The sequence below is a fragment of the Nyctereutes procyonoides genome, unplaced genomic scaffold (genome assembly GCF_905146905.1).
Source record: "Nyctereutes procyonoides isolate TBG_1078 unplaced genomic scaffold, NYPRO_anot_genome, whole genome shotgun sequence".
Lineage (NCBI taxonomy): Eukaryota > Metazoa > Chordata > Mammalia > Carnivora > Canidae > Nyctereutes > Nyctereutes procyonoides.
In genome coordinates this window covers 18,838,859-18,854,784 of record NW_026575120.1, presented here as the reverse complement: position 1 = coordinate 18,854,784, position 15,926 = coordinate 18,838,859, and the positions used below count along the sequence as shown (strand labels likewise).

Sequence of the window (15,926 nt, the reverse complement as noted above, 5' to 3'; positions counted from 1 at the left end):
GTAGAGCATGTGACTCTTCATCTTGGGGTCGTGAGTTCAAGCCCCATGTTGGAAATAGAGATTATTAAAAAATAAATAAATAGGGATCCCTGGGTGGCTCAGTGGTTTAGCGCCTGCCTTCGGCCCAGGGCGTGATCCTGGAGTCCCAGGATTGAGTCCCACGTCAGGCTCCCTGCATGGAGCCTGCTTCTCTTTCTGGCTGTGTCTCTGCCTCTCTCTCTGTGTGTCTCTCATGAATAAATAAATAATAAATAAATAAGTAAACAAACAAACTTAAAAAAAAAAATTAAGACCAGAGAGAAAAAAATCTTTGTCCATATCAAGTACCTCCATAGAGAACCCTCCATCTAGCTTTAAGTAAGTTGGTTTAATTATTGCTAAATCTTTTTCCTCCTCAGATGATCAAACAGAGCTACCTTATTTGTAGTTGCTTGCTAGTTACATAATTAACTGGAGATTTTTAAAAATATATTTGGGAGAGAATAAGCCCAGAGAGGAGGCAGAGGGAAAAAGAGAGAGAGAGTCTTAAATAGACTCTATGCTGAGTGCAGAGCCCTACTCGGCTTGATCTCACAAACCTGAGATCACAACCTGAGTCGAAACCAAGAGTCAGACACTTAACTTATTACGGAGCCACCCAGGAACCCCAAATCTGGAGATTTTTTTAGATGGTGGTGGTTTTCACCTCTTTGCTGGTATGTCTTTCTTAGGGTCAATATAAAAAAGCAATAGCCAGCCTGCATCATTTAGCAGCTCTCCAGGGATCACTTCCTCAGCCACAGATCACAGGACAGGGAACACTGGAGCATCAGAGGGCACTCATCCAGCTAGCAACTTGCCACTTTGCTCTAGGGGAGTACAGAGTGAGTAATGTGTGCCTTGCGAGTGGGGAGGGCCCTCAGATGTGCTCAGCTACCTTGGGGCCTCCTCTTTACCCTGGAAGGACCTTTTAATTCTGTATGTTTATTTGAAAGAGGATTTTGCTGCTTGGATTTTATCACTTAATCTGTTGGTAAAAATGTTGATGATTTTGTTTTACTTTGTTTTCTCTTTACTTATGTCTTCCCTGAAATTAGGCTTCAGTACTTTTCAGGTTTTCTGTCCTCATTCCATTTTGTTGGAGGAGGGTTTCTTTTTTCTTTACTTTCTTATCTGGAACCATTTAGAGAGAAATCAGTCCTCTTGTATACTTGGACAGAAAAGACATTTACTAGGTGGGAATGGAGGATTTCCATTAGTTTATCTGAGCCTCAGATTCTCTTTTTACATGATGAGTACACCTGCTACTGGGTATTGCTAGAGCAGACATGTAAACAAGTCTATTTCCGGTAGTCATGAGCCCCTCCTACCACAGGGTGGGGACCATGTGCTCTACCTTTGAATCTCTCTTAGCACCTACCACAAACCACAAAGTTTGCACAGCTTTGATACTTAATATTAAGGTTTGAATTCAATTAAAATGTACATTAAATTAATTAAAAAGCACATTCATACAGCATAAATTCAAGGCCACAACTTAACACACAAACTCTGATTTCTTCATCTTTCTATATGTTAAGTTGATTATTTTGTGATTAGTCACCCTGAATTAAGTTTTTAAACTTGAATTTTGAAATATGATTTATAATTTGCCATGATGATATTTAGGAGGAAACAGTATGTAAAGTATGTGCATTGAAAATACTTTTCTGCCATTCTTTATGTAATTATCAGGTACCTAAATCTTCATTCCAGTGAATTCCTCCTGAGAACTTGAAGGAGAACACATATTTACCTACCCAGATATCCATATATCACGTAGAATTAAAGACTACACAAGGCACTGCTGTTCAGCGTCATATTGGGGAATATAAAATAAATAGATTTAAATAAGCTGGATGAACTTATTCTCTTTGGGGTTAAAGCTGATCGGTGTTAGGCCTGCATCCTTAGTGTTAAAGCTGATCTGTGTTAGGCCTGCATCCTTAGTGTCTACCTTAACCTGCTTCCTGACTCTCAGCTTCTGCAGCTGTCTCCAGCTCCGACCCAGCATGTCCAGATGAGAATTTCCTTCGTTCTCTGGCCCTTGGATATAAAACTGTAGAGTCGTGGGTTGACTCTTAACTCTTACTCTGGCTAATCTTTTTGAGTCTTCCAGCATGAAACTTAGTATCTTTGGTGTAGTGCCTTTTATTTCCTCTGCCAGGACCCTAATCCCTGGCTCTAAATGGAGTTGCTCTGTGTATAATCTTTTTCCATCTCTAAGTTACAGTCATTGCTTTCTATGAGATTGCTATCATTATTCCACTTAATCGAAATACTGACTACCTAGGTGCCTAGAGTTGAACTGTGTGCTGGGAGTGGAGGTATAAGCAGGGTTTGGGGCATGTGGGATCCCTGCATCAGGACATATAATGTGAGTTACAGAGAAAAGTACAAGTATTTATAGGAGAACGTTAAAAATTACATACTTAAGCAGTATGTCCGTGATACAGGCATAGTAGGCATTCAGGGAAGAGCATTTTCACCAGAGTCCGTGTAGTCAAGGAAGGATCTAAGGAAAGGATTGGCTGGAGGTGTACATTGAAGGATGGTGGTGTGTGACTCTGGGGGACACATTGTGTCCCTACCACTTCCTAGCTCTGTGACCTAGGGCAAGTTATCACACCGAGCTGTCAAACTCCAGTGTTCAAGTCCTGAACTACCAAACCTTCAGGTTTTTAAAGCTAGAGCCTCACCACCCTGTGGCCTTAGCTGGGTTCTAGATGTACCAAGATACCGATGCTCTCAGCTGGCTGTGGCTTGGGGCAGCTAGAGCCCCCAGGTCAGTCCTACTGGCTCTGAGCAGCCTTACAAACATTTTCTGGGTGTGTTAAGACTGGGAAGCATGAGTTTAAGACTGCACTTTCTCATCTATAAAATGAGGATAATAAGAAGGTTGTGTGACTCATAGAACATGCTTCCCAAATGAAATCTAGCTCTAGTAGAATATGAACAGGTGGACTCATAGGTGATCCACTCTGTGGATCGAAAGCAACCTTTGTGTTGTGTGGCACTTGAGGCCTTCCTCAGCCTCCACCACTGCTATGGACCACTTTATCTGTTTATTTCCTAAACCATGCATTCCTTCCCCTCACGTAATCACCTAACAAATACCCAGCCCTTTTTCACATCGTCCTTTCCTCCAAAAACCCTTTTTTCTCTTTTCTACATTCCAAATCTTTTCCCTTAAGGCTTAGATAAGGGTAACCTTCCAACCTGAACTGTTTCCAGCTAGTTTAGCCTGCGTATATTTCTCCTTCATTTTAAATTACATTCTATATCATTCCATTTAGTTCTACTTTATGTCCCATTTTGTTGATTTTTCTTTTCAATGAGTTAGTAAATGTCTTTAAGATGGATATACTTCCTTTGGATGCCACTCTATTGTTAAACATGTTGGTAGTTTAGTTAATATTTCATTAATTTTTAATTTCTGTTCTTTTGTTTTAACAGGAAAGAATGAGTTGTTATTCCCTCAAAGGTCTAGTACCTAAATTCGATCTCAGTTTCTTTTTCTGTTTGCTGTTGAGCAAACAGTAATGATCTTACAAAGAGTCTTGAGGCAGTGCTACGAACCTCCATGTGCACAGGTTGCCCAGTTGTATGCTACATGTATGTTAGTGTTATGTTGATTAGCTTTCAATCAGAAAATTTAAAATTGGTACCTTCTCATCTGATCTTCTTTAGATGACATGTGAAAAAGTCCTTGATTTGATGTGCTACATGGTACTCCCCATTCAAGATGGAAGCAAATCACAAGAAGAACCCTCAAAAATAAAGCCCAAATTTAGAAAAGGTACCATGACAAGTTTTATTCTTACTTTGTAAATACGGCTTTAGGACCCAAGACTGGGAAATTTTTTGATTCCTGATGAAATAATACTATATGATCTGCAGGGCTTGACAAATTATATAAAAAGTTAATCCCTGCCAAGCTTGTCCTTGGCACTGATTTCATAAGCAGCTGTAAATTTGTCTTTCTTCCAAGATTCTCTTCACTTCCCAAGTTTGTTATCTCTGAAGAATATCCGTGAATTCCTTATCCTATCTTTACCAATTTTCGGAAGACTTGCAGACGATTAGTTAAGAAGTGTCTCCTGACATTTCTCTCCCAGGCTATTTTGAGCTTCACCTCAAGTAGCACATTGCTTAATAAACTATATACAGTAAGTTGTAATGCTTATATAAGAAAGGAAGAGAGATTCACTATCAGAGTTCTAAGTTTCCACATTAGAAGTTAGAAAAAGATAAGCAAGTGAAACCCAAGAAAAGTAGAAGACAAGAAATAATAAGAGCAGAAATCTGTGCAATAGAAAATGAAATAGAGGAAATTAACAAAGCTAAAAGTTGCTTTTTTGAGAAAAATAAATTGATAAGCTCTTAACAGGATTAACCAGGAAGCAAGTGAATATGAGTTACTGAGAGCAGAAATGAAAGGGTGAATGTCACAACAGATCCTATCGAAACCAAAAGGCCATTAAGAGAATACATTATTAATAACTTTATGCCAGTAAATTCACAATTTAGATGAAATGGAAAAAATTCCTTGAGAAACACAACTTGTACAAATTGACACAAAATGCAATAGAAAATATGAATGTTTCATATAGATACAGATCTCTCAAAGATACTAAATTTGTTTTTAAAAATTTTCCCACAGAACTCCAGATCTAAATGGCTTCACTGGTGAATTCTGTCAAGCACTTAGGAAGAAATAACACCAATCCTACACACCTTTCACCTTTCTCCTTTCACCTAACACCTTTCTCCTTGAAAAAGAGGGAACACTTCCCAATTCAGTTTTTAAGGCCCGCATCACCCTAATAGCAAAATGAAATAAGAGCATTACCAGAAAAGAACGTTAAAAGGCCAGTATCCATCATAAACATAGATTCCAAAATCCTCAAAAAATCTTAAAGCAAACTGAATATATAAGGATAACACATATGACCAAATATACTGGGAATGCAAAGGTGGTTTAACATAGGAAAATCAATCACTGTAATATCACCACTTTAACACAGTAAAGGAGAAGATTCATATGATTCTTTTAATGCAGATAAGATTCGGTTATGTTTGCATTTATCATTCATGATTTTTAAAAAAAATCTTAGCAAACTAGACATAGTTGTTCCTCAGCATCATCCTTAACTATGAAATAGCAAAAGCTTTCCCCAAGATCAGCCACAGTACAAGAGTGTCTGTTCTTACCACTTCAATTTAGCATTCTGGAAACTGTAGCAAACACAATAGGCAAGAAAAAGGAAGGCATGAAGGTTGAAAATAGTTGTCTTCATTCACAGATATGACTGCCTTTGTTTGCAGCTACGTGTGTGGCTCCATTAGAAAAGCCTTAGGAATCTCCAAATAGGATAACATAAACATAAAATACTTCAGGATAAATTTATTGAAAAGTGCAAAATCATTTTCATAGATCATGTTTGTTAGGGTTCTACTTCTCCCCAAATATATCTGTAGCTCCAGTGAAAATCCCAGCAGCTTTGGTAGAAATTGACAGATTTGATTCTAAAATCTATAGGGAAGTGCAATCCAGACTAGCTGAAACAGTTTTGAAAAAGATAACAAAACTGGGCAACTTACCTTACCTAATGACAAGAGTTTAAATATAAAGCTACAGTTATCCAGACAATATTGGCATAAGAGTGGAAAATCCAGGACCCACGCAAATAAGGTCAGATGTTTTCAGTGAAGGCACCAGAGTAATTCTTTGGAAAAAGGAAGGTATCCTCGACCAGCTGGTACTGGAACAAAGGGCCTAAGGTGTAGAAATAAAAAAAATGTATGTCGTATTATTCACAAAAACTAATTTGAAATGGAGCCAAGACTAAATGGAAAAACTAAAGCGATAACACATTTTAGAAGAAAAGGTCTTTGTGACTAGTAGGTAGATTCATAAGGACATAAAATTTCCTAGAAGATGAAAACATGACTGTCTTTTTTCTTTTTTTTTTTTTAAGATTTTATTTATTTATTCATGAGAGACAGAGAGATAGAAGCAGAGACGAAGGTAGAGGGAGAAGCAAGCTCCCTGTGGGGAGCCTGATGTGGGACTTGATCCCAGGACCCCAGGATCACACCCTGGGCCGAAGACAGATGCTCAACCGCTGAGCCACCCAGGTGCCCAAAAGCATGAGTCTTGATCACTATTGACGTTCTTTAAGGTTATATGGAAGGTTAAAAAAAAAAAAAAAAAGGATAGCCCTGACCCCTTCAAAAATATGTGTCTCTGTGAAACAGAAACAGATCAGCTGGGTTAAGACTGGGCCTAGCTGACCTCAAAGCTGATTTTAAAGCTATAGTAATAAAGATAGCATAGTGTTGGCATAGAGACTGGCAGATGAGACAACAGAGAACCAAGAAACAGAGAAACAGGTGATAGTTCAGTTCAGTGGGTGAAGAATGATTTAACCAATAGGTGGTGCTAGGACAATTGATCCAAATGTAAAAATAACAAAAATGTGGTCCCTCCTTCACACTACACAAAAATTATTTAAATTTCAAGATTTAAAAATTAAAAGTAGGGCAGCCCCGGTGGCTTAGCAGTTTAGAGCCACCTTCAGCCCGTGCTATGATCCTGGAGTCCCAGGATCGAGTCCTGCGTCAGGCTCCCTGCATGGAGCCTGCTTCTCCCTCTGCCTGTGTTTCTGCCTCTCTGTCTCTAATAAAATAAAATAAAAGTCTTAAATAAAAGTGAAAAGTAAAACTTTCAAGCTTTCTGAGGAAAATACAGAAAAATTTATTTGTGCCTTTAGGTAGAAAAGGATTTAGGCCACAAAAAGCACATAGCAGAAAGGAAAAGGTGAATAAATTTAAGTCACATTAAAGTTAAAATACCAACAAAAGTTACTGTGATCAAAATGGATCTCTTGTAAAAAGGGTAAATTTAAATTGTATTTCATGAACCTTTTGTTTTAGGTACATAAACATTTGTAAATACGTATATATATACAGGATCTCCATTACTTTTTGCTCCTTTTGTGCTCAGGGTAGCAAAGGATTTAGGATATAAAGAGCACATGCCATAAAGGAAAGGATTAAGGTTTTGGTTTGAAAACTATTGCCTAGGGGATCCCTGGGTGGCGCAGCGGTTTAGCGCCTGCCTTTGGCCCAGGGCGCGATCCTGGAGACCCGAGATCGAATCCCACGTCAGGCTCCCGGTGCATGGAGCCTGCTTCTCCCTCTGCCTGTGTCTCTGCCTCTCTCTCTCTCTCTGTGTGACTATCATAAATAAATAAAAAAATTTTAAAAAAAAAACTTAAAAAAAAAACTATTGCCTAAAGTTTTTTTCCCTGTAAGTGCTCAAGAAAATATGTGAGAACGTTTATTTCAGCATTGTTCATAATAGTGAAAAGTTGGAAATCCCACTGTCCACCGTAAAAGAATGATTGAATGAATTGCAGCACATGTAAATAGCAGAATACTGAATAAACATTGAAAGCCAATGAACTAAATCAAATAGGTATCTATAGGTATTAGTATGGAAAACAGTTTGCAGGAGGATGTGTACAATATGACACCAGGTATGTAGTAGACTGAAAACGTGCAAAACTTCCCTCGGTGGTGTTGCAAAGGAATATGAAACCCCGCATTCAGAAAAATAGGTACTCTAGGGAGAAGGGAAGATTCTGTGATCTGAAAAGGGGCTCAAGAGGTTTCCACTAAATTTGTGAGACCTTAGGTTAAAATCTTTAAAACAAAACATTTAACATTTTAGACCAAGTGTGGAGCACAGTGGTGTTTCTAACACTCTATATAATTTTCTCTACATTTGAAATGTCTTTCCATAAAAAGTATTTAAGAAAGGTTAGAAAAGAGGATTGATAAATGAAATCCAGAGATCACTCTAAAACCAGTTTCGCCATCACTAAATATAACCATGGTTTAACTGTATTTGCAATCAGGTGACTGTCGCTTACCTTTTTTTCTGGAAAGCCTCTTAAACATACGCTTCACAAAGCTGTTTTATTTGATAACAGATGTATTGTGGACTTTTGTCCCCAGGTTCAGATCTGAAGCTGCTGCCTTGTACCAGCAAGGCTATCATGCCGTACTGCCTGCACTTAATGCTGGCTTGTTTTAAGGTAAGCTGAAAGTTGATTGACATGCTCAAAATGCCATCTGAAACCCTGTTCTGACGAATTGGAGTGTCTTGGTGTTGTGGGGAGAGCACATGGGCTAGGAGTGAACAAATACTAACTGTGGATGGCACTGGGCACAAATGAGTAGGAAATGATCCCCATTCTCGGGCAGTTTACAGGTAGTTGTGGGACAGTTATGCAAATGACCTGGCCCATCGTGATGGTCAGTAAATATTTTATGAATTAATGTATGTTGGGATCTATTAGCTAGGAGAAGAGAATACACATGCTGTTGGGTTCCTAGAAGGATGATGAGTTTATGATTATAAAGATGGGGTTAGGTGAAAGGTTCCAGGCATTTGGACAAACACCAGCAAAGGCGCAGCATTGCTGGGAAGGTTTCCAGGCTGTTGGAAGAATACCAGGCCCCTGGCTGCCAGTGGACCTGAGCACCGGGTTTGTGAGCCAGAGAACAGCAGTATTGGGTTTCTGCTTTAGGGCCAGAACTCCCAGCCTTTATGCATCCTCAGAATCCCTGGAGGCAACAAACAATTCAAAGTGTGGTTTGAGACCTAGCAGCTCATGTAGAGCTTGAGGGCCTTGGGCCACCTCTGTTCTCTGTGGGCAGCTTGCTTCCCTCCTTGTGGCTTGCTGCCTTCTCCCCAGGCCATGTTCTCTCCCTTCCCAGCCTTCTTGCCCACCCTCTCCCCACAACTGCCCCCTTCACAGAAATCCCTGACTTCCTCTCTCTGGCGTGCAGAGCCCCTCAGCTTCTCTCGCCCTTGCCCCAAAGTCAGAGCTTCAGGCACAGCGTGCACGCCCCACTCCCATCAGGGCACTCACTGAACCCGCTGCCAGGGCCCGTGTCTGTAGCACGGAGGGAACTCCAGCCTCTTTGGATAGGACCCACCCTTCAGAAGGCAGTGTGATGTTTGCCTAGCAGGTGTATGTTCTACTTTGTTCCCTGTGTCTCACAGTTTCTTAGAGCAGCATTTGTTTTAGGAAATAACATTTGGTATGTTTAAGAGCAACCTGTATTTCCTCTTCCTTTCTTGTCTGTGCCAATCCTTATCTTGCAGCTCCGAGCTTTCACAGACAGCAGGGACGACATGGCCCTGGGGCATGTGATTGTCTTGCTTCAGCAAGAGTGGCCGCGGGGAGAGAATCTTTTCTTGAAAGCCGTCAATAAGATTTGCCAACAAGGAAATTTTCAATATGAGAATTTTTTCAATTATGTTACAAGTATCCTTTTTCCTGTTTAAGCATAAGAAATCCTGACTTTTTTTTTCTTTTCTTTTTCTTTTTTTAGAATAAATGCATGGTACAAAAGTGAAACAATCATTCCAGGTAGAAATAATGGTTTTCACTATTTGGGGGAAAGAGAGAAAGAATGACCATTAAAAATGGGCCTGTGGCAGTTGGTCTATGAGAGTCGTAAAAGGCCTCATAGCAGTGACAAAAGCAATCAGAAATGCCAGTAACTCAGTTCCACTTTCCACCTCTAGCAACTTCTAGGAAGATACTGAGATGCCTACATTAAAGGCTTCCGGTTCCTAAGAGGCCCAGAGTGGCCTCCCCGGGAGCACTGACTGTCCCCTGGGGTCAGCTGGTAGAGCACCATGTCCAGCTGTTAACAGCTGCCACTGAGAACCCACCACGCATGCTGCCCAGCCCAGCCATTGCTTTGGACAACTGGGAGCATTGTGTTTCATACCCTTGTAGGGAAAGACCACATTTGAACAGTGAGGAGCATGCTATCCTTTCCATGTGCTTTAGGGCGGTAGTTCTTAAACTGTTTCTGGGGATACAGCACCCCCACTTCCTTTTTCATTTTGCATTCAGAAATCAAAAGATTTTGCTGTTAGGACCATATAGAATCTGTTTATTTAGAATCTGTATGGAAACCTATTTTTCTTTATGAGGCGTTATAGTTGGTATAAGAATCTTTAGTTTGGGGCTTAGACCGACCTGGGTTCTGGTAAGGACCCAGTTGGTGGGGTGGCCATGGGCAAGTCAGTCACTGCCAGCCTGCCAGCCTGGCCCTCCAAGAGAGGGGGCACCTTGTCTCTGCACGTGGTTAACCTGAATCTGACCTGCAGATATCGATATGCTGGAGGAATTCGCCTACTTAAGAACTCAGGAAGGTGGGAAAATTCATCTGGAATTGCTACCCAATCAAGGAATGCTGATCAAGTAAGCATGTTGTCTTGCTCTTCCAGTGCTCACCTTTCATGTGCTTGTCAGAAATATCTGTAAGTTTTGTAGCTTTGAGAAGTTTCCTAGAAAGGAATCCAAACCTGGTGTCTGTTTTTGAGAGTAGATTGGAGTCTAGGTCCTTCTGAAACCTGATGGTTCCTTAACTACATTTCTGATAAAACATTTTTTAAATTGGGGTACTTCTGTCACTTTTAAAACCCTTTCACTAAACAGAAGTCTCATTCAGAGTATCTTTTCCTTTCCAAAATTTACAGGCTAATCCTATAAATTTCCGGTTAGACAATGTTTTTAATTAAGAAGAGCCATGCTTAGAGTTGTAGTAGATTAGGAAAAACTGCAGACTTTATTTATTTATAAACTGTACTTGGATTTCAGTATTTATATGAAGCCTTCCCAAGCAGTCGTCACTGCTTGCATAGCGCCAGGGAAACTGGCAGGGTCTAGTGCCTCTTAAGAAAAACACGCCTGCCCCAAGAAATAGTGGTGGGGTGCCTGGTCTCAGGCAGGCCCTCCCACACCCTAGACAAAGTTAGTGACCATTTATGATTTTTAAATAGCTCATAAATCTTGCTTCTATCCTTCAATACTCATTGTAGTTTGGGCAATAGATCCTTTGTGCTGTAAATGCCACGCGTAGCTTTATTTTCATACTTTCTCCTTTGCGTCCTGCAGACTCAGCATGGCTATGAGTCAGTGTTAGTCACTGCAAGAGACTGAGCCCCAAGTGAGAAGGGAGTGTTGTGGAAGCTGAAAACCTTGTCCTTTTTCTCTCAATTGTGAAATGAACGAGTTTTCAATTGTGGAGAGCAAAAATCCACATCTTTTTCTGTCTTTGTAAAGCCTTAGAAATGTTGAGAAGGAAGTATGAGATGTGCGTTCTCGATATTTATAATCATAGTAATTTGGGGCAAAGTGAACATTACTGCTATTGAGAAGAGGGTCTTATGGAATCTATTCTAAGGAATGAGGAGATTAAGTGGGCTTTTAGTTCTTCATCTTGTAAATATTATAAATATTCTAAACATCTAAAATAAAAGAGCAAATGCTCTTTTTTGGAAACATGAGAGACTTTTATGCATTAGGCTGCTTAGGCAAGATGGGGTGGCTATGCTCATCCTCCCATCTCCATTCCCTTCCCTAAGACTGCAAGTGAACTCTGGGGAGAAGAATTGCATGGTTAAAATATTCCTGACAGTGTTCGAGAACAATGATGACTTGTTGATATGGGAGCTTAGATATCCCCTTTTGTGGGCTTAAAAATAAGATTTCTAGGTTTTGAGGCTGGATATATAAAACACACCTAATATTAATAGCTTTTCAGTTAATTCACATTAACACTCACTTTACAAATTATCATAACATAGGAACAGCCTTAAAATCAACCACATTTTAAACTTATAGATGATAACTTCACTTCAGATAGTGCTTAACTGTGAAAATGTGAGTGGACTGTTAGAAAATCAACAGTTGCATCTCAGGCTTCATCACATGGAACCTTTCCTCTAGAGGTGTAGCCAGTTTGTACTGAGCTGAAAAACGGACCTGGTTACATGCAGACAACCCCGAGGATAAGGAATGAAAGCAGGCACTGTCCTGGACACGCAGATAGTGTCACTCTGAAGGGTTGTTTAGGGCAAGGTGAGGATGCGTAGCATGCATTTCTGGGCTTCGAAAGAGAATTCCATGCTCTCCCGCCCTGGGCAAAATAAACTTTAATTGCTTCTGACTGCCTGTAGAAGACCAGTAGGCACCTTGGGAAACCTGCTAACCCATCCATTTGGAAGCAATAATAGGGATAGTTAGTGAGTGAGCTAGCCTTGTAGACATTTGCCCATTCTTCCCTATGCAAGTCTCAAAAGTTCCTTTGACACCTGCATTTCAAATTACTTAGGCCTAACCCACCAGGAGAAGCAAATTGCATAAGCCACAGAGCTTTTCCTGAGGGGGCTAGAATCCAAATCTTGAGTAAAACTGTATTCCTTTTCCCTTTGGGCTCGAAACAAATTCTTTGAAGCCATTGAAGCCCTTGTGGGTGGTGCCTCCAGCTGAGAGGCCAGGGTGTTGTGAGCAGTGTACAGCCCTCCCCTTGGGTCAGCTTGTGAGTGCGTCCTGGTCATACATTTTAAAATAGAGAACTATTTCTCTGCTGGTATTTGCGGTACCTGAGTTGCATTAGGCTGGATGAAAATGGAAAAAACGTGTCCTGTGCACTAAATCTTTGTTACAAATTCTGCAAAGCTATGGGCCCCAGACTCTTTTTTTTCCCCCATCTGCTCCTTTTCTCAATACTTTTTGAACTTCCAACTCAACCATTCTTTATCAAAAATATTGCCAAGCCCCTGAGTCCTCTCAGAAGGGCCTCTTCAATTTGGGGCTTCCATCATGGCAGAGATGGATCCCAGAAGTCCCCAGGTTTATCTCTGGGACTGGCAGGGGCACAGCTGATTGTTTTCACACCAGATCTCAAGTGGGCTGAGCTCAGGGCCCAGGATCAAGATGCTCTGGATGTTCCCCAGTGGCAGGTGCAGGGAGAGGGCCGCTGGCTTCTCCCTCAGCCACCCACCCTCAACCCCCACCCCCCACCCCGCAAAGACTCTGCCGTGGCCTGGGAGGCAGGGGGGCGGGGGCGTGGAGGTTCGAGGGACTCTCTGTATAGTCTGTTTGGTCTTGTGCATTTTCTCTGGCGTGTTGTTTTTGCAGTGCAGGGTGAGTCGGTGTGGGTGTTTGAATGCTGCTGTTTGCTGTTTTTTAAAGGCCTTCTAGCCCTCCCATGGGGTTACTGCAGCAGGAATTCTTACCTGTGCTTCAGCCCAGCATACAGACTGCTGACAGGTACCAAGTGGAAACACACCTGCTCATAGTGTGCCGTTTTGTCAACATGTTGTGCCGCCCATGGTCTTCAGCTCTTCGTTCCTCAGCGCTCTTTTTCATGCTTTTTTTATTTCTTTAATTTGTTCTGCATTCCTTGGCAAAACCATCTGGTTGTAATATTGTCACATTTCTTATTTTTCTTCCATAAGTTGCCAGTGTTTTTTGTGTTCAATTTAAAAATCATTATGGATCTGGAAAACAAAGATCTAAAACTGTGCTAGGTGAAGTGCCCATTAGGGTCAGGCCCCTAGACTTCGATTTATTTGATAAAACACAAGGCATTCAGTCTTACAGACTGAAGAATGCCGAAGCCCATCTGAAGTAAATTTTCATCATGGATTTTTTAATTAGGGACCAGTGTTGATGTTGTGGTCTAACCAGGCCTTAGCACAACATTTTCCTACCACTGACACTGAGTTTTCTGAAACTGAAAATATTTGGTATCCTGCATGTGCCAGCCAATGTCTCCTGCCTGTGAACCACAGAATAACTAATAGTCTTCTTCATCCAGACTCCCCAGAGGGATAGAGACCGGATAGGAATGAGACAAGTACAGTGGACTTGTACTGCCTTATGTATAGAAGCATTACCATTGAACCATGATCAATAGGACAGACATTGTATTCTAGGTTTACTAGCACGAAGGGGAGAGTTTGCTTTGACCTTTCAAAGCCTGTTAGCTCACTGCCTGCAAATAGCAGTAACTTTCGGTTGCTTGAGGGTTGGCTCCCATGGGGGGTTGCCCTCCAGGACCCAGAAGAACAGAGTCTCAGGACAGCTTAAATAGGTCTGTGCCTATTGCCAGTGGGACAGAGTCATGGCCTCAGCCTCACTGGCACCGGAATGTTGACAAGGAACTGTGTTTCTGCGCAGGTCTGCTGCTGTTTGGTCGCGCAGTTCTTTCAAATGCCCGTGGGCATCATTAGGCTGTCCCGTAATCTCTACTAGCCTCACACAGCCTACTTTTGTTTTTCCTTCTGTTGCATTGCAACTTTTTTACTTCTGTTGTACTTGTTTTATATGACGATACACAAGTTTAAAACAACAACACCAGGAACATTTTAGAGTGGTTTCAACAGTTTTGTTTTGGCTAACATGTAAATATCTAATTTTAAATCTCTGTTACCGCGTCTGAGGGAAGTTAGGCAATCAAAATGGGGAATGGAGGTGTCTACTACTGATCTAAAGTACTGACCTGGTAGTTAGAGCTTCTTTCCTTTTAACGACCCATTGAGTTTCGCTGTATTTTTCTTTTCTTCATTTTGATGTCTTTGGTTTTCTGGGATTTCTTTTGTGGTCTCCTCTTCACAGCTTTCAGGTGTAGCTAGAGCCTCTTCTTGGGCTCCCATTGACCCTCCCACAGACGTGCACGTCTCCTGACCACGTGGACCAGATCTGGTCTCTAGCAGGCTCTTGCAGGGCACTGGCTGCTTTTCAGCGAGTCTGCTTCTCTCTCCCCACCCCTGCCAGGCTCTTGTCTTGGGACGGCCAACTCCTCCTGCTGCTTCCCCAACAGACGTTGAGTCTGGATGGGCTCAGCACTTGGCAGAGCTGTCCTGTTCTTGGTATTGCCAGGAGACAGATGCACTTGCAACCCCAGAGGCTGCACACAGGCCCCAGGCCCCAGCTCAGTGTGGTGGCTCCTGGTTCCCCTCCCTGCTCCCACCTCTGCACTCGGCTGGCCTGTCTGGACATGACCTGTGTGGCCCTGTGGCCTGGACCCCGCTGGCCCACAGTGAACAGAGCTGTGCACAGGTCAGCACAGGGCTGCCTGGTGTCAGGGCTGCAGGAGTTCAGAAGCAGAGTGGCTGGCATTTACCGGATGTTTAGATGTTTGGCCTTTTATTGAGTGGGGGAAATGTTGCTCTAGTTCTATGTCTTTCTGAGAAGGAATGAGCAGGGGGATTGTTTGGCTAGGGCTTTTCTTCCTTTTTGAATTTTTTTACTTGTGCTTAATGCTCAGACACATGTTACTTCTGCCCCAGAAACACCGAACGGTGATGCTGGCACTCAGTGTGGTGTGCGTCTCTTTCCCTGTCGCTGCCCTCAGGCACCACACAGTCACTCGGGGCATCACCAAAGGCGTGAAGGAGGACTTCCGCCTGGCCATGGAGCGCCAGGTGTCCCGCTGTGGGGAGAACTTGATGGTGGTCCTGCACAGATTCTGCATCAACGAGAAGATCCTGCTCCTGCAGACGCTGGCCTGACCGGAGCCCTTGCCGCCAGAGGAAAGGCCCAGGGCCATGGCACCTCTTTGTGAAGACATACAGCATCCATAGATGCCCTTATGATGCTTAGAAGAAAACCTCTGAGTTCTAATTCCTTAGTGGCTTCAGAGTAGTTCCCAAGAGTCTGAGAAGCTAGTTCTATTTTTAAGAGTTGTTTTTTGTAATTTTTGTAAAACAAAACAATCTCTTTTGTAAATAAAAATCATCCTAAGTTTGGGGCTTTTAAAAATGTATTTCAGTTCTTGTGAGTTTCTGAACAAGAGTGTGCTTTCACTTAACAGGAGTCTTATTCATGATTTCAAGGTGTTATTTTCCATACTTAGGCTTTGCTAGGTATCACATATCAACATACTTACAGACCTTTTCATTCAGGAAATTTTAATAGCACAGACCTTTACGCAAATGAACTGAAGTGAGCCTGCAGGGAAGGAGCTGTGGGTGGGAGGCTGTAGAAAGGGCGGGATGCCGGTACCCGCTCCCTCCTGCCCAG

The 15,926-nt window shown here is 42.0% G+C and overlaps 1 protein-coding gene across 7 annotated transcripts in view; it reads left to right on the top strand.

Moving 5' to 3' along the window:
* The window catches only part of INTS10 (integrator complex subunit 10), a 30,490-nt gene extending 14,821 nt beyond the window's left edge, over positions 1-15,669 (top strand). For 2 of the 7 annotated variants that reach the window (XM_055334920.1, XM_055334919.1), the window contains exons 12-18: positions 711-863; positions 3,709-3,817; positions 8,044-8,123; positions 9,200-9,362; positions 10,220-10,313; positions 13,092-13,169; positions 15,259-15,669. In XM_055334920.1, the coding sequence (XP_055190895.1) occupies positions 711-863; positions 3,709-3,817; positions 8,044-8,123; positions 9,200-9,362; positions 10,220-10,313; positions 13,092-13,169; positions 15,259-15,415 (834 nt within the window). In that variant the 3' untranslated portion in view covers positions 15,416-15,669. The other 5 variants (XM_055334915.1, XM_055334913.1, XM_055334918.1 and 2 more) reach the window with 4 other exon arrangements.
* The last annotated feature ends 257 nt before the right edge of the window (positions 15,670-15,926 follow it).